This window comes from Bufo gargarizans, chromosome 2, assembly GCF_014858855.1.
Source record: "Bufo gargarizans isolate SCDJY-AF-19 chromosome 2, ASM1485885v1, whole genome shotgun sequence".
In the NCBI taxonomy this organism is placed as follows: domain Eukaryota; kingdom Metazoa; phylum Chordata; class Amphibia; order Anura; family Bufonidae; genus Bufo; species Bufo gargarizans.
This window is the reverse complement of record NC_058081.1, coordinates 259870300-259887927: the sequence shown is the minus strand read 5'-3', so window position 1 is coordinate 259887927 and position 17628 is coordinate 259870300. Positions and strand designations below refer to the sequence as shown.

At 38.4% G+C, this 17628-nt stretch overlaps 1 protein-coding gene across 3 annotated transcripts in view; it reads left to right on the top strand.

Annotated features, from left to right (window-relative positions):
- Window positions 1–16627, top strand: part of IL17REL (interleukin 17 receptor E like) — a 57560-nt gene extending 40933 nt beyond the window's left edge. Inside the window, exons 7-9 of one of the 3 annotated variants that reach the window (XM_044276872.1) lie at window positions 2143–2214; window positions 4763–4817; window positions 16352–16627. In XM_044276872.1, the coding sequence (XP_044132807.1) occupies window positions 2143–2214; window positions 4763–4817; window positions 16352–16473 (249 nt within the window). In that variant the 3' untranslated portion in view covers window positions 16474–16627. Of the gene's footprint in view, window positions 1–2142; window positions 2215–4762; window positions 4818–16088; window positions 16260–16351 lie in introns of those variants that run through there. The other 2 variants (XM_044276870.1, XM_044276871.1) reach the window with 2 other exon arrangements.
- Window positions 16628–17628: the final 1001 nt, after the last annotated feature.

Below are 17628 nucleotides of genomic sequence, written 5' to 3'. Positions count from 1 at the left end.
TAGCATATGCATTTTTTTAATGGACTCTGCAGGATGCAAAAACATGGAGTGGTGCACATTTGTATACATCAAACCGATAGGAAAGATTTTTTTTCTAGGCTCCAGCAGGGCACATTTTTGAGAGTTTCCCTTTAAGACGCATAAAAATGGCCGCTGATTAAAATCAATTTTTTGTGGGAATTTTTGCCAATAACCCCCTCTGATATATCGCTGTCCATGTTGTGGGACTATTTGTGTACTTCTAGTAAGTGTTTGCTGGCTGCAAATATGACCTGAAGGTTTATCAGGTTCGCCTGCCATTAAATTGAATCGGCCTGATGCGAACATGTGGTTTGCAAACATTTCGTCCCGGTCGATGTTCGTCCATCACTATTACGGAATACCTAAAAAAAAGTATATATATATATATATATATATATATATATATATATATATATAATGTGTAAAGATATTAATGAAAAAAAAAACACATAATTTAATTTTTTTATTTTTTATAAAAAAACAAAAAAACTGTAAAAGCACCTATTACATATTTGGTGTTGTCACATCCATAACTATTCTTATTATGAAAACTTTACTATAAAACTAATGCTTTGTCTTGCTCTAAGAACACTGTAAGGCCTCTTTCACACGAGCGTGACGTATTAGGTCTGGATGCGTTCAGGATGCATTCAGTGAAACTCGCACCATTTTGCAATCAAGTTAAGTTAGTTTTGTCTGCAATTGCGTTCCGGCCTCTTGCACACGACTGTATGTATTTTTCAGTATTTTGCGGTCCATTTTTCACTGATCCGTTTGTCCGTTGTTTGTATCAGTAGTGTTTCCACCTCCGTTCTGTTTTGCCGTTCCGTTTTTCCTTTTGGTTTCCATTTGTGATCTGTTTTTTTGCGGATCACAAACAGAAACGGAAGCATACAATAATGTTTAAACAGTAAGTACATAAAAAAATTAATAGATGGTTCCGCAAAAACAGAACTGATACGGAAGACATACGGATGCATTCCGTATCCGTTCGTTTTTTTTACAGCGCCATTGACTTGGATGGAGCCACGGAACGTGATTTGCGGGCAATAATAGGACATGTTCTATCTTTGAACGGAAAAACGGAAATACGGAAACAAAATGCATACAGAGTACATTCCTTTTTTTTTTGCGGACCCATTGAATTGAATGGACACTGTCCCTATCACTTGTCATGTCTTTCCCTATGCTCAGTTCACTTTAAAATGGCTGAGACCAGGCGATTAGGGTTTTTATAGGGCTGTAACATCATAGAGGCTGGCTAGCTGGTGATTGGCTGGCTGCACTGCATTATGGTTGATCTCTTGTCCCCAGTCTTCTTACTTTTTTACTTTTAGGAATAAATTTATTCGCTACCATAAAGAAAATTTCAGATTCGTTGCAAAGCAAATTTTTCCTTAACTTCGGATTGAATTCTACTTCGGATGCTTTCATTAGCTCTACACTAATTGTATACTTAGCTATTAGGAACCCATCTTATACAACCAAACACCTAAATAAGAACTACTGTGTGGAGTAAGTGTACAAATCGCCAAAAACATAAATCCATACATACAATATAAATACTGGGCATCCTCTATTTCATCATAAAAAAGTCAAGTTAAAAAAAATCACACATATGCAATATCCACCTCCTAGAGACCAGGTCAGTATATCTAACACAAAACTACACTACAGTGCGGGTGCTATGCATTCACTTCACGCATCACACTCGCGCGGAAATCTAGCTCGTGTGAAAGAGGCCTAAAGAAAACAAAAATAGAAAAAAAAACAGAACTGCTGTTTTTTATCACCTGGCCTCCAAATATTGGGATACAAAATGACCAATTATCGGAATCGAATGTTCGTACAAAGTGAAGTGTTGTCAACAAAATGATTTTAATAAAAATAATGACATCAACGACAAATGAGAATTTGCACACTTGAAAAACTTTAATATAAAGGGGTTGTCCAAAGTTGACAACCCTTTTAACTGATTATTATCACTATATACACTTAAAGGTACATGCTGTATTCAGGAAGTATAGCTCTCATGTTTATTTTTGTTTTCAGCCAGTGATGTTCGCCACAATTGTTCATTTTATGTCCCTGTTATGCTCATTTTGCAATCTGTCTTTACAGATAAAAAAGGACAACTCCACAAAGTCTGTCACGTTGGCATATTCAGAAATTTTACCTTGTTTGTGCATTGAGGTAATATATTTTTTTCAATATACCCTGTAACTGAATTTTCAGTAAAACATGTGCTGTATTTCATTTGTCACTATAAACTTTGGGGGGAATTTATCACGGCTTGTACTTCAGAATTCTGTCTTCAAAAAGTGGCAAAATAGGGCTATAGTTATGCAAAATTTTGAAACTTTTTACAGTCACTCCTGTTTAGGGTGGGAAAGTTGGCACGATTAGCTATATTATTTAGTCTCACAGATTTATCACTGAGATGTTTTTAAAAAGTCACAAGCTCATTCTAGTAAGGAGAAAAGCATAAAAAAAACCTGGAAGTAGCATTTCTAGACATAACTGTTAGGTTTAAAGATGAGCCAAATTTAGCAAACAGCATGCGACATTTGATAAATTGACAAAGTATGCCAAGGCTGACTCAAGCCAAACTGACTTCGAACGTTCCCCCATTCCCCCTTTTTGTTTAGAATTTTAGTTTGCTTTATTTCCTCACTCTTTCGTACAGTATTCACGGATATGGATAGTTTCTTACATAATATGTAAAATTCTCAATTTTCACTGTTTACCCAAGCTTTGTTATTGCACAGTGCCAATAAGTCCTACTTTACCACATGTAACCACATCCTGTTTTGTCATTGTGGATGTTTATACTTGGAGATGCGAATGTGCAGTGAGCCGGTCCACAGGGAGAGACATAGTGGATTAAGGCGTTGGAGTGGTGTCAGTGACAATGAGGGTGATTGTAGTCCTCACAGTGTCTAATCCATCTCTCCCTGGGCTGCGTGTGCAGGGAATGGAAGGAGCACCCTTTCTTCCCCTTGGGCAAAACTTGGGCCTTTTGAGTGCTCTTGTCTGTTGGTAGTTGGGTGCCCTTGATAGTGAACGTTTGGCAGTGTGCAAGGTAGAAGGGCAGATATAGGACCAGCAGAAAGATTATGGAGCCCATTTGGTTACAATAAGCCTCTCCTTACTAAATAGATGATAGGAGTCATAGTACATTTAACAGCTATAGGCAGAGTTCAGAGGTATATCATAGATGCGGATGGCCAGTCCATCTTAAAGAAGTAAGGTCTTATTGCCATAAACATGTAGTACCATACTGTCTTCCCAGCATGGCCTTGTTGGTTCTCAACCACCTGAGAATGTCTGTTCTCTTTCTCTCAGGCATAGTCTTTCAGTTGAAATCTCTGGCAGGTTTTAGCCCCAGGGATGAACATTTCCTGGGCCAGGCTTCTCTCCAGACCTACTTCTCAGGAGCTTACATGTGCACATGTTGCCTCTAGTTCAGATTACTAGACACTACCTCTACTCTGCAAGCCACAGGGGGCAGGTATAGCCTTTCCCCTGGCAACCTAGCTTTGACTGCCAGTGTGAACTATTTGTTGCCCATACATAGCCATTAGGGATACACATAGTGCACAAGAGTACTGTTACAAAACAATGATTGTGGAACCACTGTACCAACTAACTGGTTTGACATTGGGCTAGACCTGAGGGCGTTATCCTGGTGGTCCCCTGGTTTTCAGCCATTAACCCCTATACAGTGATCTGGACTTCGCTGCAGGGGAGCCACCAAGCTGCTACCTCTTGTAATAGTCCCCGTGTACTTGACAGCTGACACAACAGATCAGAATCACCAGTGCAAATCACCAGAATCATAAGCAAGATCATAAACGGAACTAGACAAAGAACTAGCAAGACACAAGTGAATCCAAGGCAAAACACGGACAGAACCAGACTTAGGACAAACAGGCAAAGAACATGCAAAATCCACAGAAGACACTTCAGGCCACAGTTCAGACATAGTAGACACATTTTTCAGAAACTTAGCAAGACAGTAAAGGCACAGAACTCCTAAGACTCAGTCTAGATATATCAGGTTGAGATAAGGATAGACTCAAGGAAATGACTCAAGAACATTGCAAACAGAACTAGATAACAGATAAAGTCAGACAGCTGACAGAAAACAAATTAACAGAATCAAGGAACAGTCTACACAAAATCCAGAAACAGACAGAGCATGCAAACAGAATTTAAGCAGAATCTGAGTTTGCACAGTTGGGGGCAGGACACACAACTAGGACACATATAGCAGACTTAACAAACTCTGTCAAACAGATGCAAACACAAACCCAAGGGACATTAACTTACACAGTACAGAATTAAGGAGAGATACAAGCAATAATTCATACCCACAAGAAACTGAAGCCCAGGCAGAAACATGAACCACCAATGAAAACAACAACACAAATTCAAACCGACAAGAAGTTGATGCCTGCTCGCACAGTACAATGGCACAAGTAAAACACCATTGAAACAAATACTTAAAAAAATCTATATATTTTTGCATAAGGTTAAGTCTTTATCATTAAATTAACCATTTGCAAAGATTCACTGGGTTACTACAAACATACTATATAGAGGATATAATAAATGTGGTTGATTGTTCTTTATTAATCAATTTATTTCCCTCAAAGCTACTTTCCTGCATGATTCATATTCTAGTTTTGTGTTTCTGTATAAAGTTGTTTTAATAATGGGATTTATTTTATTCTCCAAGGGGTGGCCAATATTTCCTGATGCAAGAAGAACAAGGCTTTGTCCATTTGAAAATGGCAAGTATGAACAACTGAAAAATTTGTTCATGACAAACTTAGTACTTGAGTCCATGTAATGCTTGGAAATGTCTGCTTTGCAGAGTGTGTTTGTCATATATCAGACTGTGATATATCAGTATAGAGTACTCCCTTGCTGGCGTAGATTTAGCTCATTTTTATGCCTAAAACAGGAGTAGAAAATGATAAATGAGAAGGCCCAACTGGAGCCCTCTTCCCCACCTTCGCCATGCCCCCTTTTTTAGACCTGACTAAAAGTAAAAGTTGCAGATTTGGCCGCAAATTATTTTAGCGACTGAATTTGCGACAGATATAGGCGTACATCTAATAATAAATGACCCCCTATGTTCCCAGACAATCCTTTTAACCCCTTAAGGACCCTTGCCATACATGTACGTCATAGCTGGACGTGACTTAAGGACAAGTGACATACATGTACGACGGGCTAATTGGGCAGGTGCAGGAGCTGCACCCACCCGATCCGCGGCACGGACCCGGCAGTCACTGACAGCAGGGTCCCTGCTGCATATGCCGGCATTGGTGAAGACACGATACCGGCATATTAACCCTGTGTATACCGCGGTCAAAGCTGACCACTACATGCAGAGGGTTTGCGGAGGGTACGGGTGCCCTCTGCATCTCCATCAGGTCCCTGCACTGCATGGAAGGGATCTGATGGCAGAGAAGGCAAGCCTAATGCCTTTCTTAGGCATCGAGGCTTGCCTTCTAAGGCTAGGTCTACACGACGACATTTGTCGCACAACAAAAAGTCGCGCGACAGATAGGGCGCAACAGTTGTCGCGCGACATTTTGTTGCACCAATGTCGCGCGACAATTTTTATAATGGCAGTCTATGGTGTCGCACTGCAACATGCGACATGTTGCGACTGCGACGCGACAGTCGCAGAAAAATCCATCTTGAATGGATTTTCTGCGACTGTCGCGTCGCAGTCGCAGCATGTCGCATGTTGCAGTGCGACACCATAGACTGCCATTATAAAAATTGTCGCGCGACATTGGTGCAACAAAATGTCGCGCGACAAATGTCGTCGTGTAGACCTAGCCTAAGGAAGCCTGTGAGATTCAGCCCTTAGGCTGGGTCTCACAGGCAGGCTGTCAGCATAAAAGCTGACAGCCAATGCATTACAATACAGGTTGTATTGTAATGCATTGCAGAGGGGATCAGACCCCAGAAGTTGAAGTCCCAGAGTGGGACAAAAATAAAAGTAAAAAAAGTAAAAAAAAATAATAATTTCATAATAAAAAATAAAGTTTCAAGTAAATTTTTTTTTATTTTTTCCCCCCAAAATAAAACACATAAAATTGTGAAAAAAAAGAAAAAAAAAGAAAAACAAACATATTGGGTATTGCCATGTCTGTAACGGCTGTATAAAAATATAACATGATCCTCCCCCTCACCTTAACGCTGTAGAAAAAATAAAATAATAACTGTGCTAAAACAACCATTTGTTTGTCACTTTACATCACAAAAAGTGCAACACCAAGTGATCAAAAGGGCATATGCTCCCCAAAATAGTACCAATCAAACAGTCACCTCATACAGCAAAAAATTTGCCCCTACATAAAACAATCGGGCAAAAAATAAAAAAAACTATGGCTCTCAGAATATGGAGATACTAAAACATGATTTTTTTGGTTTAACAAATGCTTTTATTGTGTTAAAAGTTAAAAAGTAGACATATTAGGTGTTGCCATATCTGTAACAACCAGGTCTATTAAAATATCACATGACCTAACCCCTCAGGTGAACACCTTAAAAAAAAAAAAGTGTGTCAAAAAAGCCATTTTTTGTCACTTTACATCACAAAAAGTGTAATACCAAGCGATCATATGCAAAGTCATATGTTCCCCAAAATAGTACCAATCAAACAGTGACCTCATACTGCAAAAAATGAGCTCCTACATAAAACAATCCGGCAAAAATAAAAAATATATGGCTTTCAGAATATGGAGAAAAAAAAGGAGGCATATTTGGCATTGTCGCGTTTATAACAACCTGCTCTATAAAAATGCTACATGATCTAACCTGTCAGATGAACATTGTAAATAACATCACAAAAAGTACAATACCAAGCGATCAAAAAGTTATATGCTTCCCAAAATAGTACCAGTCAAACCGTCATCTCATCCTGCAAAAAATGAGATCCTACCTAAGACAATCTCCCAAAAAATAAAAAAGCTATGGCTCTCAGAATACGGAGACACTAAAGCATGATTTTCTTTTGTTTCAAAAATGCATTTATTGTGTAAAACTTAAATAAATTTTAAAAAGTAGACATTAGGTATTGCCGTTTCCGTAACAACCTGCTGCATAAAAATATCACATGACCTAACCCCTCAGGTGAACACCGTAAAAAAATAAAAAAAACTGTTTCAAAAAAGCCATTTTTTTTGTCACCTTATATCGCAAAATGTGTAATACCAAGAGATCAAAAAGTCATATGCACCCTAAAATAGTACCAATCAAACTGTCATCTTATACTAAAAAAAATAGCCCCTACATAAGACAGTCTCCCCAAAAATAAAAAAATCAATGGCTTTCAGAATATGGAGACATTTTTCAAAAATGCTTAATTGTCTAAAACTGAAACAAGCAACCATAAAAAGTAGTCATATTTGGTATTGTCACGTCCGTAACAACCTGCTCTATAAAAATAGCACATAATCTAACCTGTCAGATGAAGATTGTAAAAACAAAAAATAAAAATGGTGCCTATTTTTTGTTACCTTGCCTCACAAAAAGTAATATAGACCAACCAAAAATGCTATGTACCCTAAAATAGTACCAACAAAACTGCCACCTTATCTCATAGTTTCCAAAATGGCGTCAATTTTGGGGAATTTATACTCTAGGGGTGCATCAGGGGACTTCAAATGTCACATGGCAACTTAAAATTATCCTAGTGAAATCTGCCCTCCAAAAACCATATGGCAATCCTTTCCTTCTGCGCCCTGCCGTGTGCCCATACAGCAGTTTACGACCACATATGGGGTATTTCTGTAAACTACAGAATCAGAGCCATAAATATCGAGTTTTGTTTGGCTGTTAACCCTTGCTTTGTACCTGGAAAAAATTATTAAAATGGAAAATCTGCCAAAAAAGTGAAATTCAGAAATTTCATCTTCATTTTCCTTTATTTCTTGTGGAACACCTAAAGGGTTAACAAAGTTTGTAAAATCTGTTTTGAATACCTTGAGGGGTGTAGTTTCTAAAATGGAGCCTTTTATGTGTGGTTTCTATTATTTGCTTCTAAACTTCTAAGCCTTCTAACGTCCCAAAAAGAAAATGTCATTTACAAAATGATCCAAACATCAAGTACACATATGGGACATGTAAAGTAATAACTATTTTAGGAGGTATCACTACCTGTTTTATAAGCAGAGAAATTTACATTTTTAAAATTGCTAATTTTTCAAAATTTTTGGTAAATTTGTTTTTTTTTTTACAAATAAAAATGAAATATTTAGACTCAAATTTACCACTGTCATGAAGTACAATATGTGATGAGAAAACAATCTCAGAATTGCTTGAATAAGTAAAGAGTTTTAAAGTTATCACCACATAAAGTGGCACATGTCATATATGCAAAAAATGGCCTGGTCCTTAAGGTGAAAAATGGCAGGGTCCTGAAGGGGTTAAAGCAAATGCCAATAAGCAACTGTTGTGTAACAATACTGTTTCTACTTGGGATGCAGAATAGACTTTCAGGAATGCATTGGAGGGTGTTCAAAGATCTGTTTGTAGTATCTGCCATAATAGCAACTATGTATAATTAACATCTGAAGCTACAGTTTTCATGTGACCCTAATAAACTATAACAAACAAAATAATCAATTAAGTGTCATCCATTCCAGAGTAGATATTTTGGAGAGCATTTCAGTCACCCATAAAATATCAAGTGGTATTTAGTGAGCAATGGAATATTGGCTTGTTTTAGATTTCATTATACCAGATGTGGATTGGAATGTATTAAATCTAGATCAAGTCAAATATGCATATTTTACATTTCAACAGCTAGCTGGAAAGGTGATTTAATTCCAGTGCTTTGGCCTGGCTCCAAGCACCCAGAGCATTAAAATGTATCAAACTGTATTCCATCGCATTAAAAATTCCAATGGCAGATCATATGATTCGCAATTTGAATTTTTAATACGATGGAATAAAGTTTTTAGAGTTTTAAAGGGCACCTGTCACATGGAACATAGTATTTGAGCTGCAGGAAGCATGTTACAGAGCAGGAGGAGCGGAGGCTCGGATGCGAACCCATTCACTTCAATGGGGCCGCAAAAGATGCAGACAGCACTCTGTGTGCTGTCCGCATCCGTGGCTCCGTTCCGCGGCCCCACTAAAAAAATATAACATATCCTATTCTTGTCCACGCTTTGTGGACAAGAATAGGCATTTATATTGCCGGCGCCCGTTCCGCAAATTGCGGAAGGCAACATGGGCAGCTTCCGGTTTTTGCGTATCCGCGTTTTGCAGACCGCAAAAAACGGCACGGTCATGTGCATGAGGCCTTATACTGAATCTTTTCCCACAAAGCTACATATATACCAATCTTCTCTGCTCCTCCTGCTCTTATAACATGCTGTCTGCAGCTCAAACACCTTGTTCAACAGGACAGGTTCCCTTTAACGTTGTGGGTCCTGGACTACTATTTTACATTATTACATTATTGTTATACATATTTTACATTCTTGACACATTTTAAACACCTATCAACTAAGTAATAGGCAATGTTTACATCTGGGTTGGAAACTTTGCTTGAAGCTTCATTTGCAGACTATGTCACATTTGAAGAGAAAAATATACCACAGTGCTATTTTTTGGGCAAAACCACAGACGCCTTAGAAGAACCTGACAAAGCCCATTATTATTCCCAGCAGTATTATGCGGCCGTTTTATGTTTATTTGCTCTTAGTTGTTCAGCATGACAGTTCATCTGTTTTCCCCTTCAACTTGAAATATTTATCTCAAAGTTTCTTACAGCTGAGAAAAATGGTCTACCAGAGGGATGTTCCTCTCAAAGACAGTTATACACAATGTGGAACTGACAAGTCACTCTATTTAATGGGGTGATCTCTTTAAAATGAAGTCTTTTTGAGAGGTTTTACTGTAGTTGTCCTGAAGCATCAAGGAGTACAAAATAAATCACTTGACCCTTCAGAGCACTAACTTCTTAGTTACGAAATGAAATAGACTGGTGACCACCATGTTTTCTCTATGAGCAGTGAGATTTCTATGGGCAGAAGGAAAGCTTGTTATACACATTAAACATCTGTTGGCTAATACATTCTTTCAACTAATTGCTATCTTATCTGACCTTCACCTAAAGATTTGAATGAGAATGAATGGTGTGCATGAGAACAGGTATGTCAGTAATAGTAAATCTGTCCAGTACAGTAATTAGTACAGTGACTGAACTGCACAAGACGTGATACAGATTTCACCACAGACATGGGGTTGTCACCTGTTGGGTGATGGGCCAAGAACCGCAAGCTGTGCATCTGACCATTGTCAGGGCCATATCTTTAGGTGGTGCGCAAAGGTTGCAGTCACATTAAGCCTCTATTACAGATCTTGTATTAGGATGAGGAGCTATACACTGATTATATCAAATAGCCTTTGTGGACAAGCAAAATAAATCAGAAACTTTTCTGTGCTTACATGACATGCTGTATTCCATGTGTGTCAATCCATGTACTCATAAAGAGATAATATTTCAGAATGTATGGTTTGGAAACCACATTCCCAGATTATCAGCTTGAGCATGGGAGGCATAGCAGGATCACTTTCCTGTATCATATGAATGAGGATGCTTTAATGTACCCAAAAAACTTACACTAGAACCCTAAGCGGTAAGCACAGTTGGCCTCTGAGGTTGTTTACCCTTCTCTATTTTTACCCCAATATGCAGAAATGGGTTGTCTATAGCAAGCTTTAAAGGGGTATTCTCAGAAATCAGCATATTACTATATAAGACATATGAAAACTAAAACAATTGGGGGGGGGGGGGGAATTATCACGCCTTGTACTACAGAATTATGGCTTCAAAAATTCACATAATATAGATAGTGACGTTTTGGGGGTACATGTGCAAACATTTAGCAAATTTTGGCATTTTTACACCACTCACTTCAGTTTGACAAGTGAGTGGGAAAGAGGGAGTGGTTAGCTATGTTAATAAGTTCTATTGCAGATTTATCACAGTGACTTTTCACAAATAAAGTTCCAAACTCACTTCAGTAGGGGGTCAGAGTAGAAAAAGTGGAGTAGCCTTTCCAGACAAAAGTGTTAGGTTTAAAAAGGCTATGTACATTGCATTTTACTCGATTTGGGCTAAAAATAATTTTTTCAATTGGTCCTAAAAATATTGAGCTGTCACAAAGGGTTAACTGTTTGTCTAGCCGCGTGAATGGTACTTTCACCTAATAAATCTTTTCTCTAAGTTACTAAAAGGTCATAAACACCGATTTAGGCCTCATTCTTATCAGTGAGATAAGAACTGAGCTATAATGAGTGTTTAGGAGATCAGAAATAAGGAGCCATCAGCTGAGCTGCTTGATGGAACAGAGTGAAAATTCTGATCCTGCTACTAGAAAAACTCAAGGCTGCACAAAGACAGGGGTTCAAAATATTTAATAAAGACTAACTGACATTTTTTTATTTTAGCTCAAAATGAGTACAATCTAATAATAATACATTTTTTTTGCAAAGGTGTACATAGCCTTTAAGCATGTATCAAATTTAACAATGTGTGAGGTTTGATAAATTTGACGCAAAGTACACTAATGCAACCTCAAGCAAAACTGACTTCAGATATTACACTCTTGATAAATTTCCCCCAATTTCCCAATGCACATTTCTTTGTAAAGACATATTCCCTCTAGGGACTATTTATAGCACCTTTAAAAACCTTGAAAACATTTCCCTTACATGCTCAATAAGAAGCAATAGTTTTCAAATGGTGTAATTACATTCTTCACCATTGATGTGGAGGTTTCTGTTGCAAGTTTGAACTGAAGCTTTGGTATCAGGTTTCATGGTGTATGATCTTTTGTGCTTAGATTTTCTAAAAAATACACAAGATATCCTTAGGTATGTGTCTCTATACATCATTTACTAAAATATGTCAAATAAAGCACTAAAACTGGACAGCATAGCCACCGTCTTTTGTTTCTTACAAGTAATGGATAAATATCTGCTACCTCTTGTTCGTAAATTTCAGTGGCTGTATCAATATTGTACGACATCAACAAAATACGGCATTTGCAAAATTTCCCAGACTCTTGTGCGTCTCATCATGGCTCTCTGTCATGTCTCATCACGTCTCTATTGTGACTTCTGACAATTTGTCATGTTTGTGTAACATGGTTTCTGGTAAAGTACTGGAGGAGATGTATATCTCACCCAGAATGTTTAGATGGGTGAGATAAAAAGAATTCAGGAATGCTGGGTTTCTTTAGAAAATATGTTTGATGGGCTGTATTTTTTTAATGCAGTGGCAGATACGTTTTATGGAATGGCAGATAAGGTGTAGATGCTGGTCTCTTTACTGGGGGAATAAAGACATGGCTTGAAGGCTCATTCAGGGTCAGAGCCTGGAAGCTGCATGACCTACTGGCTGTGTAAAGCCTGATCTTCTGTTGTTTTGCTGATTACCTACTGTAGGTGAGGAAAACTATGTTTAATTAGCGCCCAGATGGGCAGGTATTTGCTATATGTTTGTGGTTTCTGTGGATTGCTGAAAGCAAGGGCGTAACTACAGGGGGTGCAGAAGTAGCAGTCGCTACCAGAACCAGGAGCCACATAAGAGGACACTAGTATTATAGAAAGTGTATGCAGGTCAAGTTACACCTCTGGCTTGAATGACGGGGTTAGATCAAGAATTTGGCATGGCACTGTGGGGCCATTTCAACTTTTGCCTAAGACACCACGAAGGTTATGTGGTTCCCTGGCCACAAAGCACTGAGGGAAGGGGGGCCCAAGCTGAAGTCTTGCACCAGGGCCCATGAGCCTTTAGCTACACCCCTGGCTGAAGGTGACTACTTAACTTTGGATGCCACTATATTCATTATTTTGGAAGATAATAAACTGTATTGGACTTTTAACCCTTGGAAGCCTATGCATGGTCATTGCAGGCCCCACCCACATGAACAGATCCCAACACCTGTTAAAATACAGGTAGTAAATCTAAACAGGGCTGAACTGTAATACGTATTTGTAGGCTAAAACGCCACAGTGACACAAGGTCTCAATTTTAGGCAAAATCATGGTAAAACATCTATAACATGCTTGGAAGATAAACATGCTTGGGGTTTTCAGAACAGGAACAAGGTTGCTTACCCACTTTTTGCTCCTTCTAAATACATTGGAGTTTCAGTGCTGTATTGGTAATCTGCCATTTCACTGTAACTCACAGAGGACTCCCAGGCCTCATAAGACAACACTCTGTCGTTAGTAGTGTTGGGCGCGAATATTCATATAGAGAATATCAATCGCGAATATCTTCACTTCGAGAATTTGTGAATATTTAGAATATAGTGATATTTATTCGTAATTTCGAATATTGCATGTTTTTTTTTTTTCATCAGTAACCTCCCTTCTTGCTTGTGGGCCAATGAGAAGGCTGCAATGTCTTTTGTCTGAGCTTAGCAACATCCCTAGCTACCAATAGGAAAGTTGCCTACCCCTTACTATATAAGAACCTCCCCAGCAGCCCTTGTATGCAGTATTTTGCAGATCTGGGAGAGACAGAAGTGTTATTGCTGTGCTCTCTGCTTTCCTGTGTCATAGCATTAGTTAGTTAGTTAGCATATATATATATATATATATATATATATATATATATATTACAGATAGTTAGTGGGAGATAGTCAGTGTAGGTTAGATAGTGATATAGTGTAGGTTCTGCTGTGCTGCCCATACATACATGCTACATACATAGTGCTGTATGTATGCTACAGGCCGAATGCACAGGGCCGTGGAACATGAGCGCTCCGTGGTATCCTGGCCTTGCATCCTGCTGAGAGCAGGAGCGCACGGTGTCATCGGTTGCTATGACGCCGTGCGCTTCATGCCGCCGCTGCACTACAGTAATACATATCGTATAGATCATACGAGTGTATTACTGTAGTGCAGCGGCGGCATGAAGCGCATGGCGTCATAGCAACCAATGCTCAGCAGGATGTCAGGCCGGGATACCATGGACCGCTCACGGCCGTGTTCAAAGGCCGTGTGCATTCGCCCACATACATACATTCATACATAGTGCTGTGACGTCACAAGTTCACAACAATACTTAGTGCACCAATCACTAATAAGTAGTCAGACCTGATAAAATGTGAAGTTGCATGTATTGCACCAAAATATTTGCATCATTAAAGCCAATTTCGCAATCGCGAATATATTGGAGCACTCTATCTGCATATAAAGCTATTGTAATGTTCTGCCGTGCCAACCATTTTCTCCAGTCTCAGGAAACTTCTAGCAGCTTGAACAATGTAGCTATAGTGACCCATGCCTATATTTTGCGCGCATTACACGAATATTACATTGCTGATATTTTGCGATCAAAAAATAATCTTTAATTCGCAAATATATGATGAATATTCTAACAAATGTTTGCGAAAATATAGCGAATCAGAATATTGCCCCTGCCGCTCATCACTAGTCATTAGAATAAAGTGATAAATCCGTTTTATAGTGGAGAACATGAGTGAGCACTGTGATTATGAGGTCAGCACTCTTGCCTTGTAGCAGTGGGATTCTGGGCAAATCCAACCAAGGACAATAATATCTGAATGGAATTTGTATGTTCTCCATTTTCTCCAGGGTTTCCTCCTGCTCTCCAAAAGGATACTGATTAATTAGCTGCTTATTAAATTAAATCAAAGCGACTTACCCTGCGCAGCGAAGTCGAATATGTTAGAGCTATTTAAGTAGGAATAAATAAGGAATCAAATGTTGATAGTGGCATGCAATCTTCTATGTGGATCTTATTCCATTTAGAAAAGTGTTGCATTTATGTTGAGTAGATTTTATGTCTTTGATTTTATTGTGACATTAGCTTCTCATAATGTGGCTCATGTTGTGGCAGTGCTGTTGGTTTTTCTTTTTGATTTATTTTGTAAGGAAATATTTATATAATAATTCATGCTGGCTGGCAATCTTTTGATATTTTAGTTGCATAGATCGTTACTATATATATTGCTGTTTTACTGTCAGTAAAGGAAATTCTGTCTATTTTCTAAATATTTTCCATGTTACTGTACTTACATCTTCATTGTGAAAGCTGGCAGGCTGTTCCGACAGAGAAACTGCCTGCTGGAGTTCACCATATCTGGCACAGGCGAATAATGTTGTAAACTGCCACATCCCCATTGACTACAATGGGACCTGATGGGGTTCTGGCTACTTTCTGGCATAATTCTGGCGGCCAGACAAAAAGTTGGGCATTCAGGACTTGACTGAAAGTCAACATTTATGCCGTAAAGTGGCTGGATCCCTGTTGGATCTCCTTTTGGTCAATGGGGATCCAGCGTTTTGCGGCATCATCAGGCTATGCCAGATATAGTGACCTCCGGCAGCGTGTTTCTCTGCTGGAACAGCCTGCTGGATTTCACAACACAGATGTGAACATAGCCTAAGACAAGATTTAGTCATTGATCTACATTGAGAACATGACAAGAATTCACATTTTTGTATATAAATAAACATTCTATTTTTAAATACTACAACTACGTTCGTAGATGTGTTTGTGTGACCTACTAACATTTCTGGTACACTTCCTTTTTTGATTAAAAGAAAACTCTTCTTTGATTCATACCGGAAATTGCTCTATTCTCTGTAAGAGTTCATGCACCCAGCTGTTGCAGAGATTTGTGTTGTGCTGGGCTTTAATACATTACCCATAAAATCTTCCCCAATTTTCTGGCATAAAAGATTTGCACACCTCATGTTTGCTACTTTTTAAACACCATTGCACCTAAATCTAGGTGCAAGTGGCGAAGGGGATATAATAGACTGGCACATGTATGATAAATTCCCCCTTATGTGTCCATGTGTACTGTAACTCTTCATACCTATGATTGCAAATGCATGGGACCTTCTCCTATAGGTGCAAATTCATTTAATAGATTTTTTTGATACTAGCTTTAATACTCATTTAAACTTGATGTAGTGCTGGGTATTCCTTGCTATAGGGTATTCCTTGCTGATCAATAGAATAATTTTTCCTCTTATTTTAGGTCCACGTAATCTCAATGATCCTATGAATTTCATCCTTCCTGAATCCCACCTGTGTACCTGATTGGAGTTGTTTTTGCTGTGTCCTTCTCTGTACAAAGCTGTAAATAATAGAATAATAGATCTTTATAAGTTTAGTAAATATTTTAATAAATTCTTACAATACAATTGTATTTTTTGCAAAAGTTCTTTTTATTAATAGCATTATGTTCTACAATATACCACGTGTTCACATTCTATATCATCTATCTATCTATCTATCTAGATAAAAAAATCTGGCAGCACTATAAAAAAAGAAAGAAAAAGGAAAGGCGGGTGCAAGCCCAAAGGGCTAGACTATTGCCCAATGTACATAAACAGCAAACCGCAATTCACCCATGTGGATAAGCAACGTTTCGGCTCAGCCCTAGAGCCTTTGTCAAGCAGTCATACAAATGAGCAAATTATATATATATATGTACAAAGTGCATGTGCATTTCATCAAGCATTAGTATACATGATTAAGCATAAATAATAAAAAATAAAGTGGGCAAAAGTGCCATGATCAGACATCATGTGTTTTTACATTACATACACATGATTGTCATTTCCAGAAACACATAATCAAAAGTGCATAATTTCATATATAGCCATGATTAATGTTCATAATAGACCTTGATAACACCTGTGTATTTTATATATGAAACAGATCAAACAGCATAGTAACACGCCGAGATCGGCGTTACCAAAGCACAACTGTGCATATCCAGGAAGACTAGAGGAGGCTGAGGAAATCTAAGAGTGTATTAGGTATGCCTGACATGCGCGGTAACACACGCATGCAGATGGCGGCCATCTTGGAAAAGGGACAAAGGAAGGGCAAACCGCTCTATAATACCTACTAGTTGACATGAGCGTCATGGCCATGGACACATTAAACCAAATAAAAACCGCAGTGGCTTCATAGCACACAATAGAGGGCAGGCATCCTTATAGTAAAAGGAAATTAGGCACTTAGTTTTTTAAGTGAGCCAGAAAAGAGGGATCTCCTCATAAAGTGGCACTGCTAGAGGAGTAAAGAAAGGGATCATCACTCCAACACTGGAGGGACGGTCCCTATCTGACAGAGACAGAGGGAAAGAAAACCCCACTCCCGTGAAGTCCTCCCCTCTGAGCTCCCACATTGACACTCTACTCCAGATCTCACCACAGCAATGTCATATATAAATACATTCATACAGTGGATATAAAAAGTCTACACACCCCTGTTAAAATGTCAGGTTTCTGTGATGTAAAAAAAAAGTGAGACATATCACTAGATAAATCATTTCAGAACTTTTTCCACCTTTAATTTGACCTAAAACTGTACCACTCAATTGAAAAACAAACTGAAATCTTTTAGGTAGAGGGAAGAAAAAAATAAATAAATAAAGAGGTTGCATAAATGTGCACACTCTCTTATAACTGGGGATGTAGCTGTGTTTAGAATTAAGCAATCACATTAAAAATCATGTTAAATAGGAGTCAGCATACACCTGCCATCATTTAAAGTGCCTCTGATTA